Source organism: Triticum aestivum, chromosome 5A (genome assembly GCF_018294505.1).
Source record: "Triticum aestivum cultivar Chinese Spring chromosome 5A, IWGSC CS RefSeq v2.1, whole genome shotgun sequence".
Lineage (NCBI taxonomy): Eukaryota > Viridiplantae > Streptophyta > Magnoliopsida > Poales > Poaceae > Triticum > Triticum aestivum.
The window spans coordinates 228512861-228531856 of NC_057806.1; the positions used below are offsets into that span (position 1 = coordinate 228512861).

Consider the following 18996-nt stretch of genomic DNA (forward strand, 5'->3'; position numbering starts at 1 on the left):
CGCTACCGCGACTACGTCCGCCTCGACTCGCGTTACACTAAGACAGGGAGGCAGTGGTGTCACGTGCTCGTCTCGGCGTCCGTCGTCGCTACCGCGATGACGTCCTCCTCGACTCGCGTTACGCTAAGACAGGGTGGCAGTGGTGTCACGTGCTCGTCTCGGCAGAAAGGGTCATCCCGGGGATCGGCCTCCACTTTCTGCCATGGCGTATGGAACCAATGAACTAATTCTTTGGTCGCCCCGTTGCCTCTGCCAATGCTTTGTGTACTGTCAAGGTGGAGAAGAAGAATTTGGGAGTATTTCACTTCCAATACCTTGGGAGCTTCCCTTGCCGTACAAGGACATTAATGTACTTAAATCCATGCCATCTCCTCTTTGAGAACTCAGGCCATAGTAGCTCTGCAAGCTGCTCATTGCAAACTCGGCCTATTCCCTGTCTAGACTTGTCGCAATCTAGTAAATTCACAATGTCCCTGTTTTGCTGAATGTTCGGAGCCCACGCTCTGAAAAAAAGCAGAGAATAGGTTAGAACAGACTATTATATTTACATACCATGTACAGTTGTACACCAACTTAAATAGTCAAAACATGGGTGAAGCGTCGTGATGCAAAAGCAAGGAAGAAAACACTAGACCCTAAACAGCGACAATATTATGAACTGCTAAAAATGAGTTGTCTTTATCTGACAAATAGTTTGATCTTTGAAAATCAACGTGAACAAGAAAACAGGTTGCAGTTAAATATGTAACTGCCCAAAAATCAACAACAATGAAACTTATGGACTCTGTGCTACAGCATGGAAGAGAAAAAACCAAAAACAAAAGGAACACAGTAAATTAGGAATTCTTCTAGCTTAATGCTCATGTATATACAGATTGTGCTATATCTCTGTTGTTTGAATAATGTTCAGAGCTTAGTTTCTTTGCACAAATGTTCATAATTCATACAATAATTTGCTACAGAAAAACAAAAAGATTTTCAGAGAATTAGCTCATTCTCTTAACAATGAAAGCTGCTGATTTCCTTGCAGTGTTCAGTATTTATAGAAATAACTTGCTACAAAATGATGCAGCATTCTCTTAATAATTAGCTCATTCAATGAAAGCTGCTGATTTTCTTAACAATTATTTTTCTTTCCAAAGTTGGCGACACATTTGTGACATTTGGGGGCAAATGATGCAGCAAATCCAGCAGGATCAGCACAAAGTATTCAGCTTCTGAACAAGCTCTCTAGCCATGTACTCCAATTACAAGATTGTTACATGGAGATACTGAAGAAGAGATAACAGCCATGTACTCCACTTAATTTCACTCACTTCAATACTACTTTGATTTTGCAGAAACACTTGATTGATTCCAAGGACCAGTTCGGTTTGATAAACAAGACTGAATGTTCCTAGTTAAGCTCAACCACCTCGGATGCATCCAGGGAAAACTATTACTGTACTAAATCATATAGGCATAAAACAGAGGTCAAAATGCAGAGTATAAGCATGGAATACTTGTATTCAACGGTATTGCCGTCACTTAATCAATAATAAAGCAACTCCAACTTGGATTGAATCAACCTTGCATAGCTCAGTTCGGTATTTTCAACTTGGATTGGAACCTCTAAATTATCAACAAACTGAAATGACATAGTATTTGGAGTTTGGATATGAAAAGTACTGCTTTCACATATTCATTTCTTAACTGATAGTGATGATACACATCATGTAAAACGACAACAGAAGGAACTACTACAATTCAGAATTACGGCAACGATTTGCTGGAGCACATAACTCATCACTGCAACCAAAAAATCTAGGACACCAGCAACATCAGAACTAGTAGTGCCAAAAGTAAGCATACACTAAACGGAATAATGAACCATGGGATTAAATAATTTATTAAATCATTTGCAAGAAGGTTTTGGCGAAAAAAGGAGCCGGCATTGCTTCAGCACCACATACGAGAAGAGCTACTTGCCTGGTTGTAGTATTGTACTTGGCAAGACGCTGTGAACGGCAGGGAGCCTCGGTGTTAATCTGAACATTGTTGTGGATGAAGAAACATCAGTGAGTCAGTCAGTCCCGCCTCCGGGCATCGATCCAAAGGAGCAACAATTTCTTTGCACAAATGTTCATAATTCATACAATAATTTGCTACAGAAAAACAAAAAGATTTTCAGAGAATTAGCTCATTCTCTTAACAATGAAAGCTGCTGATTTCCTTGCAGTGTTCAGTATTTATAGAAATAACTTGCTACAAAATGATGCAGCATTCTCTTAATAATTAGCTCATTCAATGAAAGCTGCTGATTTTCTTAACAATTATTTTTCTTTCCAAAGTTGGCGACACATTTGTGACATTTGGGGGCAAATGATGCAGCAAATCCAGCAGGATCAGCACAAAGTATTCAGCTTCTGAACAAGCTCTCTAGCCATGTACTCCAATTACAAGATTGTTACATGGAGATACTGAAGAAGAGATAACAGCCATGTACTCCACTTAATTTCACTCACTTCAATACTACTTTGATTTTGCAGAAACACTTGATTGATTCCAAGGACCAGTTCGGTTTGATAAACAAGACTGAATGTTCCTAGTTAAGCTCAACCACCTCGGATGCATCCAGGGAAAACTATTACTGTACTAAATCATATAGGCATAAAACAGAGGTCAAAATGCAGAGTATAAGCATGGAATACTTGTATTCAACGATATTGCCGTCACTTAATCAATAATAAAGCAACTCCAACTTGGATTGAATCAACCTTGCATAGCTCAGTTCGGTATTTTCAACTTGGATTGGAACCTCTAAATTATCAACAAACTGAAATGACATAGTATTTGGAGTTTGGATATGAAAAGTACTTCTTTCACATATTCATTTCTTAACTGATAGTGATGATACACATCATGTAAAACGACAACAGAAGGAACTACTACAATTCAGAATTACGGCAACGATTTGCTGGAGCACATAACTCATCACTGCAACCAAAAAATCTAGGACACCAGCAACATCAAAACTAGTAGTGCCAAAAGTAAGCATACACTAAACGGAATAATGAACCATGGGATTAAATAATTTATTAAATCATTTGCAAGAAGGTTTTGGCGAAAAAAGGAGCCGGCATTGCTTCAGCACCACATACGAGAAGAGCTACTTGCCTGGTTGTAGTATTGTACTTGGCAAGATGCTGTGAACGGCAGGGAGCCTCGGTGTTAATCTGAACATTGTTGTGGATGAAGAAACATCAGTGAGTCAGTCAGTCCCGCCTCCGGGCATCGATCCAAAGGAGCAACAATTTCTTTGCACAAATGTTCATAATTCATACAATATTTTGCTACAGAAAAACAAAAAGATTTTCAGAGAATTAGCTCATTCTCTTAACAATGAAAGCTGCTGATTTCCTTGCAGTGTTCAGTATTTATAGAAATAACTTGCTATAGAAAAACAAAACAATGTTCAGAGAATTAGTACATTCTTGAACAATGGCAGCTGCTGATTTCCTTGCATAGTGTTCAGTATTTATAGAATAACTTGCTACAGAGAAACAAAACAAGCAAGCTGTGTTGCTCCCTGTCAAATCATCTTCTTCCTCATGCTGAAAACGAGCAAGTTGTGCTCTGACGGCATCATCAGAGCAGAGCTACCAAAATCGCCATCCCTGTGCTGCTCCCTGTCAAATCTGGGTGTTCGTGAGCTCGGAGACGGTGGCCGCTGTCAGCCATGGACTCATCAGAAGGAAGAGGGGAGGGAGAGGTGGGTAGTACCTGGAAGTCCTCGGAGGCGACGGGGATCGCGGACGCCGTTGGGGAGCTTGGTGATGCGGGTGGGGACAACGCACGGGGGGATGTCCAGCCCGGGTAGGAGGCGTAGGAGCAAGGTCGAGCACGCCGCGGAGGCTGTATGGTCGCCGGACAGGCACCGCTCGCCGTATTGGCTGCTTCCGCCCCTGGACCTCGCGGAGCCCGAGCGGTCGCTGCGCCTCCCCGTATTGGCCGCCGCTGCACTTTGACCTCACGGCGCTCATGCGGGCACGGCGCCTCGCCGTACTGGCCACCTCCCTCGCGGAGCTCGTGCGGGCGCGCCTCCCGTGCTGACCTCGCGGCGCTCGTGAGGCGCCTCGCCGAGGAGGGGGCAGCAGGGCAGCTGCAGTGGAGGAGGGGATGTAAAGGGGAAAGGGAAAAGGCGGACGGCTGGGCTTTCCAGAAAAGGAAAAAGGCTAGAAAATAGAAAGGGAATAGGGGGAACGACGAGCGCGGTCGGAATCGATCGCTCTCGCGATCGATCACCAAGGAGTCGTTTCGCATCCCAACTTGCACATGTCTCCCTGCAGCGTCTAGCCAGCAACGCAGCACCACCAGCACACGTAACTCTAGTGAGAGCAGCAGCTAGCCGGCTTAGAGCACCAGCTGCAGTCCTCAGGGCCACGTCGCCGGTCACCTCATAATAAAACAGCCAGCGGACCTGCCATACATCAGCCACGGCAGCAGCGCCAACGACTTATGGGGTTGCTGTGTTGCAGCAACGACGCTGCTGCGACCACCCCTTCAAGCACCATTGATGCACTATGACTGCACCTGCGATACTCCAGCCACCTAGCTATGCTCCATTGCAGTGCCTGTGATGCTTCGGCGGCTTGGCAATGATTTTTTGTAGCACCAGCGATGATTTGCCGACCCGACTATGCTCCATCGTAGCACTGTGATGCTCCCTTGCAACTTCATCGCTGTTCTGGCGGTCGACGAATGCTTCATCGGGGCACTTGCTCCCTTGCAGCATCGTCGACGTTCCGATGGTCCGACGAATGCTTCATCGCGGCATCGATGATGTTCTCGCGGCCCGACGATGCTCCATCGCAGTGCCGGTGATGCTCCGACGGCTCGGCGATTGCAGCGTCGGCGATGTTTCGATGGCCCGACGATGCTCCATCGTAGCACTGGTGATGCTCCCTTACAACGTTGTCGATGTTCTGATGGTCCGACGAATGCTTCATCGCGGCACCGATGATGTTCTCACGGCCCGACGATGCTCCATCGCAGTGCCGGTGATGCTCCGACGGCTCGGCGATTGCAGCGTCAGCGATGTTTCGACGGCCCGATGATGCTCCATCGTAGCACTGGTGATGCTCCCTTGCAACGTTGTCGACGTTTCGACGGTCCGGCAAATGCTTTGTCGCGGCACCGATGATGTTCTCGCGGCCCGATGATGCTCCATGGCAGTGCCGGTGATGCTCCGATGGCTCGGTGATTGCAGCGTCGGCGATGTTTCGACGGCCTGACGATGCTCCATCGTAGCACTGGTGATGCTCCCTTGCAACGTTGTTGACGTTTCGACGGTCCGACGAATGCTTCATCGCGGCGCTGGTGATGTTCCGACGGTCCGACGATGCTCCATCACATTGTCGGTGATGCTCTGTTGTAGCACCAGCGAAGTTTCAACGGCCCGACGATGCTCCATCGTAGCACCCGTGATCCTCCCTTGTAGCGTCGTCGATGTTCCGACGGTCCGACAAATGCTTCATCGCGGCACCGGTGATGTTCCGGCGGTCTGATGATGCTCCATCGCAGTGACGGTGCTGCTCCGACGGCTCGGCGATTGCAGCACCGGTGATGTTTCGACGACCCAACGATCCTCCATCGTAGCACCAGTGATGCTCCCTTGCAGCGCTGTCGACGTTTCGACGGTCTGACGAATGCTTCATCGCGACACCGGTGATGTTTTAGCGGTCCGAGGATGCTCCATCATAGTGTCAGTGATGCTCCGTTGTAGCACCAGTGATGTTTCGACGGCCCGACGATGCTCCATCGTAGCACCCGTGATCCTCCCTTGTAGCGTCGTTGATGTTCCGACGGTCCGACAAATGCTTTGGCTGCCCGACGACACTCCGTTGCAGCTCCAATGGTGCTCCAATGACCCGGCTATGCTCCGTTGCAGCACCGGTGATGCTTCGGCGGCCCGGCAAGGCTTCCGCTGCCCAGCGATGCACCGTTGCAATGCCGATGATGCTCCGGCGGCCCGACGACGGTTCATTGTTGGGCCGACAATGCTTAGGTTGGAAGGAGACGCTCCGTTGCATCGCCGAGGATGCTCCGATGGCCCGGGGATGCTCCATTGCAACGCTGGTGATGCTTCGTCGGCCCGACGATACTCCGTTGCAGGTCCGACGATGCTTCGGCTGCCCAACAATGCTCTATTGCAGCACCGGCGATTCTTCGGCGGCCCGACGATGCTCCGGCTGCTTGGAGATGCTCTGTTGCATTGCCGACAATGCTTCGATGGCCCGGTGACGCTCCATTACAGCGTCGGCGGCCCGACAAGCTTCGTTGCAGGACCGACTGATGAGGACATGACTACCTTGGATACAACCAAAAATATTGCATACATGCATATTTGTCAGGTGATTTCTAATGCAAACTATTCAATAATCTATTTATGTTATCCAGAACAAAAATACTTCACACACTTTTGTGTTTTGTCTAATTGCAGTTGTATGGGACATTTGTACAATCCACATATGAAGACAAGGGAAAAGGAGAAGTTTAGCTTGTGTTCAAAAAGTCCTCTCACGTCACTTTTGGGCCAAGAGAAGATAGAGTCCAAGTCTCTCACGTTCTGGATTCAGATTCGGACTGCACAGACATACCTGACTCAAAACGCCAACAACTTTTTTGTACGGACTCTGAATTGGGTGATTCTTTTTTTGTTGGAAACTAGATTTCGTGCTCTTTCCAACCCACTCGGATTCACCTTCAAATTCGTCCGGAGCGTTGAGTTACGGACGAAACAATCTGACATTGCAGCAGAATCCGAGTCAAACTACAAGCCCAAAGGTGTTGCATCACCTCCACTTGGGCCCATGAGCCTTGTACGACTTAGGGTTAGTTTTAGGCTGCCTTGGGACGTCCTCCCACCTCCTTGGCCGCCACCCCTTGCTCCTATATAAGTAGATCCATCTAGTAGCTTTTTTCTTGGGATTTGTTTAGTTAAAAGTTAGCCACTGCAACTTCGTGTACTTCGTTTGTGTCCAACGTCCAGACCAAGACCGCTTACGGATCCCCACCATTATCAATACCTCATATATATTTGCAATATTCAGATTGCTTTATCATATTCTTGCTCGTTCTTCGATTGCTTGCAGGAATAGACCTTCGTGGTCAGGCTGACCGTGCTTCCGGCATCGTCAGTAACCTCAGGAGATTGGTTTAGCGATTGCTAAGGCGCAACGTCGTGCACGTTTGTAGTCGGATCATCAAAGTCGTCTCCACCAAATCGATAGTTATCATCTCATCGAAAGATCGGGACACCCTCGCCTCTATCAAGTGGTATCAGTTTTCAGATTGCTCGATGAGAATTTCCAGCTTTCCTAGATTAGATTTATTTTCTTACCTATTGTCCAAGAAAAAGCCACAAAAAAGAGTTAGATCTATTCATCCTTGATCCAAGCCAGTCCGAGCCTTTGCAATTTTCTTTTCATTGCTTGCATAGTTGAATTATCGGTTGCATCGTCGTGTCGAGTTGCTGGTCTTAGTGTCTAATTCGTTTAGAGTTTCGAGTTCTATTCACATTAGTCACGCCACCGCTGCATCATTATCTCTTCCGCTGTCCACCACCCATCCATCAATTTCCACCACGTGCTACCCACCATTCATTGTCATAATAATAGTTGAGATCGTTCACATCTTCACTTGATCCAATCTGCATCTTATCTAGTTTGTTTTGGAAAGAGGGAGAAAAAAAGAGAGAGAAAAAAGAGAGAAAAAAAAAGAGAAAAAATCAGAGAAAAAAAAGGAGAGAAAGAAAAAAAAGTGTGAGAAAAAAAAAGAGAAGAAAAAAAACAAAATTCGGATCTTTTTAGACTCAATCTCGTAGTTGAATTCGGATTGGAATCTGTTTTGTGCACTGTTCAGTAAAACAAGCATAACTTCCTCATACGAAGTCCGTTTTGCCTCCGCGAGTACTCAAACGAAAGCTAGTGACGAGCCGCATCTAAATAGTTGAAGAAGCTAGTTCAATATTTGGCACCTCAAAATCAACTTCTAAATATGTCTTTTTGCCCTCCGAAGTTCATGAACACAGCTTATTCCAGTTTTTCAGGACAATTTTCGAATTTTTTGACTCCTCATATCAACTCGGAATTGAGTGATTCCTTTTGTGTTTGAAAGCTTGAGTCAATACCATTCTTGAAAAAAAACAAAAAAATCGGCACAAACTTTTTCAGAGGAAAGTTGGAGATAAAGTTGTTGATATATCCTGCTTGGCTGTTGTTTCACATCATTATCTTTACTACCGTTGTGATCTTCACTTATATCTTGCTGTCCAGAGCTACTTAGTATCCTTCATTGATGCTAGTTGTGCTACGACGTGACCTCATTAGTATTCTAGGCTCGCGTCTCTAGTTCGGTCTAGCCTAGGACCAGCATAGTACCGTCGTTGAGTGTTTATTCAACATTGCATCTCTGAATTGATTATTGCTAATCTTTTGCTACCATATATAGCCAACCCAGCTCCACATATTTCTACACCGTGTATACACATGTTCTCCTGGCAATCGCTTTACACAATCTTTGGAGTTATTTGACACCGCTAGTTGCCTCTCACCACCTGCTGCATGGTAAGAACTTGTAAGATATTGATATTTGCTTTACTGTGAGCACTTTACAACCACATCCTAGTAGTTCATAGGAACATTATTCTCGAATTTTGGTTCTTGTTTCTACTAATCATGACAGGTTCCAGAGATAGAAAGTTCTTGGACGACGGACACATCTTCACCATCACGAGAGTTGGGACAACACACACAAGCATATGGTCAGGTTATCTCTTTACCATCATTTGAGGGTAGATTTAATCCTGCTATTTATCTAGCTTGGGAGCTTGAAGTAGAACAAGTTTTTAGTCACCAAAATTTTTCTGAACTTGAGAGAGTACGAGCTACCATTAGAGCATTTACTGGTTTTGTTTCTATTTGGTGGAGTGTACATTGTAAGAAAAACATTGATAACCAACCCACAACTTGGAAAGTTTTGAAAGCTGTAATGAGACAACAATTTTTTCCTCCTTACTATCGTCGTGAATTGCGTCGCAAATTGGAGCAATTAAAACAAGGCAGTAACACTGTTCATGCTTACTACCAAGAGTTCAAATCTTATATGCATCATTGTGACATAGAAGAATCTGAGGATGATACAATGAATAGATTTTTTGATGGTTTGAACCATGATATTCAGGCAAGATTTCAGTATATTTCTCGTTGCATTACTGGTATGTATGTCCGTGCTTGTACCTTTGAGAGACAGATACAGGAGGATGCATTGGGTGACTACAACAACTACTATTCCAGTTCATGCTCACCATCGCCGGTTGGTTACTCCACTATTGCACCTACTAGAGCAGCCCCACCTTGTATTGTGAGCGCAATATCATCTCAAGAGTATGGTACATTGTCAACGTCCATACCTACATCAGCTACATCTCTGCGAGGTAACAGTAAAGGTATTGATGATATAACTTCACATGAGAATGAAGCATGCCTAGTTAACTTGAATGCATCATGTGTTGAGTTACCTGTTGATTTGAGCACACCACCTATTTTAGAGACTCTTGTTACTGTCATGAATGCGTCATGTGATCAAACAACTGAAATATCAACAATTTTGAGTGCACACATTGAATTAACTGTTGATGCAAAAGAACCAATGTTTAATCATTTTGATATGACCTCTAATCTTGATGATAATTCTGTGTCCAATGACTTATTGCATGTTTGCTTATTTAAGCATGTTGTAGCATGTAAATTTGATGCAAGTAAGGTTTATTCATCGAAGTTAGGATGGTTTAATGATGAACATTGCCAATCTTTTGAAGAGAATAAGAGCTTCACTTATATGTGCAAACTGAGTTCCAATATTTTCATGCCTTCTACTTCTTGTGATAATTTTTTGGCTTTAGATTTTATGAACAATGAAAGTTACTCATGTATACATGTGACATATGTGCAAAAATCAAGGGAAGTTAAAATGGATGACATATACATATACAACATGTACACCTTGTCTCTTTTGTTAGCCACATTTCAGATTAAGCAATGCCGAGGACGGCTTTGTTTTCAAAAAGGGGAGGATGATGAGGACATGACTACCTTGGATATGACCAAAAATATTGCATACATGCATATTTGTCAGGTGATTTCTAATGCAAACTATTCAATAATCTATTTATGTTATCCAGAACAAAAATACTTCACACACTTTTGTGTTTTGTCTAATTGCAGGTGTATGGGACATTTGTACAATCCACATATGAAGACAAGGGAAAAGGAGAAGTTTAGGTTGTGTTTAAAAAGTCCTCTCACGTCACTTTTGGGCCAAGAGAAGATAGAGTCCAAGTCTCTCACGTTCTAGATTCAGATTCAGAATGCACAGACATACCTGACTCAAAACGCCAACAACTTTTTCATACGGACTCCGAATTGGGTGATTCTTTTTTTGTTGGAAACTAGATTTCGTGCTCTTTCCAACCCAATTGGATTCACCTTCAAATTCGTCCAGAGAGTTGAGTTACGGACGAAACAATCTGACGTTGCAGCAGAATCCGAGTCAAACTACAAGCCCAAAGGTGTTGCATCACCTCCACTTGGGCCCATGAGCCTTGTACGACTTAGGGTTAGTTTTAGGCTGCCTTGGGACGTCCTCCCACCTCCTTGGCCGCCATCCCTTGCTCCTATATAAGTAGATCCATCTAGTAGCTTTTTCCTTGGGATTTGTTTAGTTAAAAGTTAGCCACTGCAACTTCGTGTACTTCGTTTGTGTCCAACGACCAGACCAAGACCGCTTACGGATCCCCACCATTATCAATACCTCATATATATTTGCAATATTCAGATTGCTTTATCATATTCTTGCTCGTTCTTCGATTGCTTGCAGGAATAGACCTTCGTGGTCAGGCTGACCGTGCTTCCGGCATCGTCAGTAACCTTAGGAGATTGGTTTAGCGATGGCTAAGGCGCAACGTCGTGCACGTTTGTAGTCGGATCGTCAAAGTCGTCTCCACCAAATCGATAGTTATCATCTCATCGAAAGATCGGGACACCCTCGCCTCTATCATCTCATTGAAGAGGCCATGGAGAAGATAGATGGCATGGAGAAGACTTTTGAAACAAAGCTCGATAACAAGTTTGCTGAATTGCTTTCGCGTTTTCCACCACCACCACCGACTGCTCCTGCCGCACCTCTGCAACAACAGCAACAACACCGACTACCTCCACGTCGGGAAACAGCCCTCCGCCGAGCGAGCCGTGTCCCTCTTCAGTCGGGCCAAACTGCTGGTGCTGCTGTTGATACTTCTGTGGCTCCTACTGCTGATGTGGAGGAGGATGATTATGTGGGAGATTATGAGGATGAGGTTGATCAAAATCAGAACTACGTGCCACCACCAGCACAGCAACCACCAGGTCGTCCACATGCAAATAATGGCAATGGTAGGGCTCACCCTCAGGTACGAGATCATGACCATCTCCCTAAACTAAAATTGAATATTCCATCATTTGAGGGTAGATATGTTCCTGATATATATCTTACTTGGGAGTTAGAAACTGAACAACGATTTACATGTTTACAATATCCCGAGGAGAGACGTGTTCCTGCTGCTCTTTGTGCTTTCACTAGTTTTGCATGTGTTTGGTGGTCTGAGCATTGTAGATTATATCCTATTCCGGCTACTTGGGCTGCTTTGAAAACTGCTATGCGTACTCGTTGGGTTCCACCATATTATCAACGTGAATTACTTCAAAAATTGTAGCGCTTAAGATAGGGAAAAAATTCTGTAGAAGAATATTATCAGGAATTACAAACTAGCATGATTAGATGTGGTATTGTTGAGGAGAATGAAGCTATGCTTGCACGTTTTATGGGTGGATTAAATAGAGAGATTCAGACGATTCTAGAGTATAAGGAGTATACTAATATCACTCGTTTATTCCATCTTGCTTGTAAAGCTGAACGTGAAGTGCAGGATCGACAGGCATTGGCGTGGACTAACTTTTCTGTAGGTCGACCTTCATCATGGACACCACGTGCATCATCTACTTCCACACGTTCTGCTACACCGGCGCCTCCGTCGGCTGCCACCTCCAACCGTGATACAATAAAGCAGGCACAATCACCACTATCTGCCAAGAGCACACCTTCTGGGCCTGCAAAGAGCTTTCTTCATCCATGGCATCAACAGGGCAAACACATGATATTATTTGTCGATGTTGCAAGGGTGGAGGTCATTATGCGAGAGAATGCTCATCTAAGCGTGTGATGATTGTTACTGAGGATGGTGGGTATGAGTCCACTAGTGACTATGATGAGGAGACTTTGGCTCTTATTACATGTGAAGAACACGGTGGAGACGATTCTGATCATGAGACGCAATACATGGCTCCTGAAGATGCTGACAGGTATGAATGTTTAGTTGCTCAACGTGTTTTGTGTGTGCAGGTTACACAAGCTGAGCAAAATCAGAGGCATAATTTGTTCCATACAAAGGGAGTTGTGAAGGAACGTTCTGTTCGCGTGATCATAGATGGAGGGAGCTGCAATAACTTGGCTAGCATGGAGATGGTGGAGAAGCTATCTCTCACCACAAGACCACATCCACATCCTTACTACATCCAATGGTTCAACAACAGCGGCAAGGTTAAGGTAACACGTACTGTTCGTGTGCATTTTAGTATCTCTACATATGCTGATTATGTTGATTGTGATGTGGTACCTATGCAAGCATGTTCCTTATTACTTGGTAGACCATGGCAATTTGATAAAAATTCTGTACACCATGGTAGAAACAATCAGTATACTCTTGTTCATAACGATAAAAATATCACTTTGCTTCCTATGACTCCTGATTCCATTTTGCAAGATGATATCAATAGAGCTAATAAAGCAAAACAGGAGACAAATAAGAGTGAAAATCAGATTGTGGCAAAAGAATTTGAGCACCAAATGAAGCCTAATAATAAACCATCTACTGTTGTTTCTGAAATTAAATTGAAAAGTGCATGTTTACTTGCCACCAAATCTGATACTGATGAGCTAGATTTTAGCAAATCTGTTTGCTATGATTTTGTGTGCAAAGAGGCATTATTTTCATTCGAGGACGTGCCTTCCTCTTTGCCCCCCGCTGTCACTAACATTTTGCGGGAGTTCGCTGACGTCTTTCCACAAGACGTGCCACCGGGATTACCACCTATTCGAGGGATTGAGCATCAAATTGACTTAATTCCCGATGCTTCGCTACCCAACCGTGCACCATACCGTACCAATCCAGAGGAGACGAAGGAGATTATGCGTCAAGTACAAGAGTTGCTCGACAAAGGTTATATACGCGAATCCCTTAGTCCTTGTGCTGTTCCTATCATTTTAGTGCCGAAAAAGGATGGTACGTCGCGTATGTGCGTTGATTGTAGAGGCATTAATAATATTACTATTCGTTATCGTCATCCTATTCCTAGGCTAGATGATATGCTTGATGAATTGAGTGGCTCTACAATATTCTCCAAAGTTGATTTGCATAGTGGATACCATCAAATTCGTATGAAATTGGGTGATGAATGGAAAACAGCATTTAAAACTAAGTTTGGATTATATGAGTGGTTAGTCATGCCTTTTGGGTTAACTAATGCACCTAGTACTTTCATGAGGTTAATGAACGAAGTTTTACGTGCTTTCATTGGACGATTTGTGGTAGTTTACTTTGATGACATATTGATTTATAGCAAATCTTTGGAGGAACATTTGGAACATTTACGTGTTGTTTTTATTGCTCTACGTGATGCACGTTTGTTTGGAAACCTTGGAAAGTGCACCTTTTGCACCGACCGAGTATCTTTTCTTGGCTATGTTGTTACTCCACAGGGAATTGAAGTTGATAAAGCCAAGATTAAAGCTATTGAGAGTTGGCCGCAGCCCAAAACGGTCACACAAGTGAGGAGTTTCCTTGGCCTCGCTGGTTTCTATAGGCGTTTTGTGAGAGATTTCAGCACCATTGCTACACCTCTCAACGAGCTTACAAAGAAGGATGTGCCTTTTGTTTGGGGTACCGCACAGGAAGAAGCCTTCGCGGTATTGAAAGATAAGTTGACACATGCTCCTTTACTCCAACTTCCTAATTTCAATAAGACTTTTGAGCTTGAATGTGATGCTAGTGGAATTGGATTAGGAGGTGTGTTATTACAAGATGGAAAACCTGTTGCATACTTTTCTGAAAAATTGAGTGGGCCTAGTCTGAACTATTCTACTTATGATAAAGAATTATATGCTCTTGTTCGGACCTTAGAAACATGGCAACATTATTTATGGCCCAAGGAATTTGTTATACATTCTGATCATGAATCTTTGAAACACATTAAAAGTCAAGCAAAACTAAACCGTAGACATGCTAAATGGGTTGAATTCATTGAGACTTTCCCTTATGTCATTAAACACAAGAAGGGTAAAGAAAATGTTATTGCTGATGCCTTGTCTCGTCGTTATACTATGCTTTCACAACTTGACTTTAAAATATTTGGTTTGGAGACCATCAAAGATCAATATGTTCATGATGCTCAATTTAAAGATGTATTGCAGAATTGTAAGGAAGGGAGAACTTGGAACAAGTTCGTTCTTAACGATGGATTTGTGTTTCGTGCTAACAAGCTATGCATTCCAGCTAGCTCCGTTCGTTTTTTGTTGTTGCAGGAGGCGCATGGAGGAGGATTAATGGGACACTTTGGCGTCAAGAAGACGGAGGATATACTTGCTACACATTTCTTTTGGCCAAAGATGAGACGGGATGTTGAGCGCTTCGTTGCTCGCTGCACTACATGTCAAAGAGCTAAGTCACGACTCAATCCTCATGGTTTATATATGCCTTTGCCTGTACCTAGTGTTCCTTGGGAGGATATATCTATGGACTTTGTTTTAGGTTTACCTCAAACAAAGAAGGGGAGGGATAGCATATTTGTTGTCGTGGATAGGTTCTCGAAAATGGCACACTTTATACCATGTCATAAAAGCGATGATGCTGTTAATGTTGCTGATTTGTTCTTTCGTGAAATTATTCGCTTACATGGTGTGCCAAATACTATTGTTTCAGATCGTGATACTAAATTTCTTAGCCACTTTTGGAGATGTTTATGGGCTAAGTTGGGGACTAAGCTGCTTTTTAGTACTACTTGTCACCCCCAAACTGATGGACAAACTGAAGTAGTCAATAGAACATTGTCTATTATGCTTAGGGCTGTTTTGAAGAATAACAAGAAAATGTGGGAAGAATGCTTGCCTCATATTGAATTTGCTTATAATCGTTCATTGCATTCTACTACTAAGATGTGCCCTTTTGAAATTGTGTATGGTTTCCTACCTCGTGCACCTATTGATTTGTTGTCTCTTCCATCTTTAGAGAAGGTTAATTTTGATGCTAAAGAACGTTCTGAATTGATTTTAAAAATGCATGAGTTAACTAAGGAAAACATTGAGCGTATGAATGCTAAATATAAACTTGCTGGAGATAAGGGTAGAAAACATGTTGTGTTTGCGCCTGGAGATCTTGTTTGGTTACATTTGCGTAAAGATAGATTTCCTAATCTGCGCAAATCAAAGCTAATGCCACGTGCTGATGGTCCTTTTAAGGTGTTAGAGAAAATAAATGATAATGCATATAAACTTGAGCTACCTGTAGATTTTGGGGTTAGTCCCACTTTTAACATTGCAGATTTGAAGCCTTATTTGGGTGAGGAAGATGCGCTTCCGTCGAGGACGACTTCATTTCAAGAAGGGGAGGATGATGAGGACATCAATACCATTGTTACACCCACAGCCCCTACTGTTACATATACTGGACCAATTACTAGAGCTCGCGCATGCCAATTAAATTACCAGGTACTTTCGTTTCTTGGTAATGATTCTAATGTTCATGAGATTATGATGCTGCCTAAATTGGATACATTTGTTTTGCTTACAAATGAAGGGCCTAGCTTGGAGAAGGATGAACATTGGAGCAAGAACACGCATGGAGTTGATGGCATGCGCAAGGGGATCAAGAACGGAGTTACAAGTGATGATTTCAGGACTTTGAAGCCGCCATAAGGAGTGCATGAAGCCTTGGACGAAATATACAAGATGCCACTTCATAATATTCGTCCATAGGCTATTCTAGGTGCTGCGTCACCTTATTAATGGGCCAAGCCCATGTAATTTCGAAATACTTAAGTATAGGCTATTTTTAGAGTCCGTATGTGTGAGGAAACAAGAGTTAGGGTTGGTTTCGGACCCCACCCTCAAGGGCCACGAAATTCCCCCCTCTTCCTCCATATATATAGCCCTTAGGGCGTCGTTTAGACTTTGGGTTTTGTTTAGATTAAAAGTTCGCCATAGCTGCAACTTTGCGTACTTTGTTTGTGTCCAACGACCAGACCAAGACGTCACAGAACCCCACCTTGGTTAATAAAGCTTTCATCTTATATTCGCAATATCCCGATTGCAATCTCAGTTTCTTGCTTGTTCTTCGTTTGCTTGCAGGAAACAGACCCTCGTGGTCAGGTTGATCGTGCTTCGGCGTGGTCAATAACCCTCGGAAGTTGGTTTAGCGATTGCTAAGGCGCGACGTCTCGCACGTTCATAGTCGGATCGTCAAGGTCGACTCCCACAGAAAACGATAGCCACCATCTCATCGAAACATCGGGACACCTTAGCCTCTATCAAGTGGTATTAGATTTCCAGGTTGCTCGGTGAGATTTTACAGTTTTTCGTAGATTAGATCGAGTCTATTCTTCATACCTACAGTCCACGAAAAAGCCACACAAAAAAATTAGGGTTAGTTTATCATATCCGAACCAATCTGAGCCTTTGCATAATCTTTTTAGGGTTTTTGCTTTGTTGAATTTGCGGTTGCATCGTTGTGTCAAGTTGCTGGTCTTAGAGTCTAGTCTTTTAGAGTTTCGAGTTCTGGTCATAAGTTGTCACGCCGCCGCCGCACCATCATCATCGCCCATCTACCACTTTTGCTTATCCGCCACCGCTCTGAATCCATATCCATATACCACCACCAATCCGTATCCATATACCACCACCAATCTCTATCCATATACCACCACCGCTACCATATACCACCACCGCTGCCATATACCACAACCATATATCCACCACCAATCCGAGTTCTTCTCATATTAAGTTTGTTCTTGAGATCAATCTAAATTCCGATTCGTGTTTCCTTGCCTGCGTAAAAAAAAGAGTCTAGAGACCCCCGGGCAGTTTTTAGGCCAAAATTTTCATGGGCAATTTTTTTCCCTATCCTATTTTTAGGCTTTTTCGAGTCTTTTGAGCCACGTGCCATCATAGTGATTTTTTGTCGCACTTTTTCGTCGTCGCTGCCCTGATTTCCGAAAAAAAAGTGAATTTTTTTTCGTGCCCATCCTATCAGTTTGACGAGGGAAGAGTTTTGAGACACTCGCCATTATAGTGATTTTTCGCAAAAAAAAAAGAGGAGCGCAAAAAAAAGGAGCGCAAAAAAAAGAGCGAAAAAAAGAGAGTTCCAGAGTGTGCTTTTCCCTTATTTATGTGCAGCACCGTGATTTTGTTAGTGTTCTAGGCTCGCGTCTCTAGCACGGTCTAGCCTAGGACCAGCACAGTACCATCGTTGAGCGTTTATTCAACTTTGCATCTCTGAATTGATTATTGCTGACCCTTTTTGCTACCATACTATAAGCCTTCCCAGCTCCACATACATCTACGTCGTGCGTTTGACTCTCCCTGGCAATCGCTCTATCCAAGCTTTTGAGAGTTTTGACTACAACGGTTTCCGATCACCGCCTGCTGCTGGGTAAGAACTGGTAAGAATTTGAGATTTGCTTGACGGATTTGTGACACCCGCCACCACCACCACTTGTTAGTAGTCTGTAGGATCATATTCTTGTGTGTTTCTATTGCTGCTAACCATGCCAGGATCACAAGCCGACGAGACTGACTGGGAGAACTTGACGAACAAGGAGCTTCATGATACGTTTCAGCAAATGATGAGTGGACATGTGCAAGATGTGATAAACAGATTTGAAGAGGCCATGGAGAAGATAGATGGCACGGAGAAGACGTTTGAAACAAAGCTCGATAACAAGTTTGCTGAATTGCTTTCACGTTTTCCACCACCACCACCACCGGCTGCTCCTGCCGCACCTCTGCAACAACAGCAACAACACCGACTACCTCCACGTCGGGAAACAGCCCTCCGTCGAGCGAGCCGTGTCCCTCTTCAGTCGGGCCAAACTGCTGGTGCTGCTGTTGATACTTCTGTGGCTCCTACTGCTGATGTGGAGGAGGATGATTATGTGGGAGATTATGAGGATGAGGTTGATCAAAATCAGAACTACGTGCCACCACTAGCACAGCAACCACCAGGTCGTCCACATGCAAATAATGGCAATGGTAGGGCTCACCCTCAGGTACGAGATCATGACCATCTCCCTAAACTAAAATTGAATATTCCATCATTTGAGGGTAGATATGTTCCTGATATATATCTTACTTGGGAGTTAGAAACTGAACAACGATTTACATGTTTACAATATCCCGAGGAGAGACGTGTTCCTGTTGCTGTTTGTGCTTTCACTAGTTTTGCATGTGTTTGGTGGTCTGAGCATTGTAGATTATATCCTATTCCGGCTACTTGGGCTGCTTTGAAAACTGCTATGCGTACTCGTTGGGTTCCACCATATTATCAACGTGAATTACTTCAAAAATTGCAGCGCTTAAGACAGGGAAAAAATTCTGTAGAAGAATATTATCAGGAATTACAAACTAGCATGATTAGATGTGGTATTGTTGAGGAGAATGAAGCTATGCTTGCACGTTTTATGGGTGGATTAAATAGAGAGATTCAGACGATTCTAGAGTATAAGGAGTATACTAATATCACTCGTTTATTCCATCTTGCTTGTAAAGCTGAACGTGAAGTGCAGGATCGACAGGCATTGGCGCGGACTAACT

The 18996-nt window shown here is 43.7% G+C and overlaps 1 protein-coding gene across 8 annotated transcripts; it reads right to left on the bottom strand.

Annotated features, from left to right (window-relative positions):
* Positions 1-289: 289 nt before the first annotated feature.
* On the bottom strand, positions 290-4429 carry LOC123102844 (uncharacterized). Of its 8 annotated transcripts, XM_044524276.1 has the most exons (4): positions 3763-4334; positions 3157-3215; positions 1969-2027; positions 290-503 (listed from the first exon to the last, which is right to left on the bottom strand). In XM_044524276.1, exons 1-4 carry the CDS (start codon positions 4300-4302, stop codon positions 463-465), a joined length of 699 nt encoding a protein of 232 aa, XP_044380211.1. In that variant the 5' UTR covers positions 4303-4334; the 3' UTR covers positions 290-462. The 8 variants fall into 8 exon arrangements, 3 of the variants coding, with proteins under 3 accessions (XP_044380211.1, XP_044380212.1, XP_044380213.1); XM_044524277.1 differs by lacking the exon at positions 3157-3215 and having other exon boundaries at positions 3763-4322; XM_044524278.1 differs by lacking the exon at positions 1969-2027 and having other exon boundaries at positions 3763-4322.
* Between the last annotated feature and the right edge of the window lie 14567 nt (positions 4430-18996).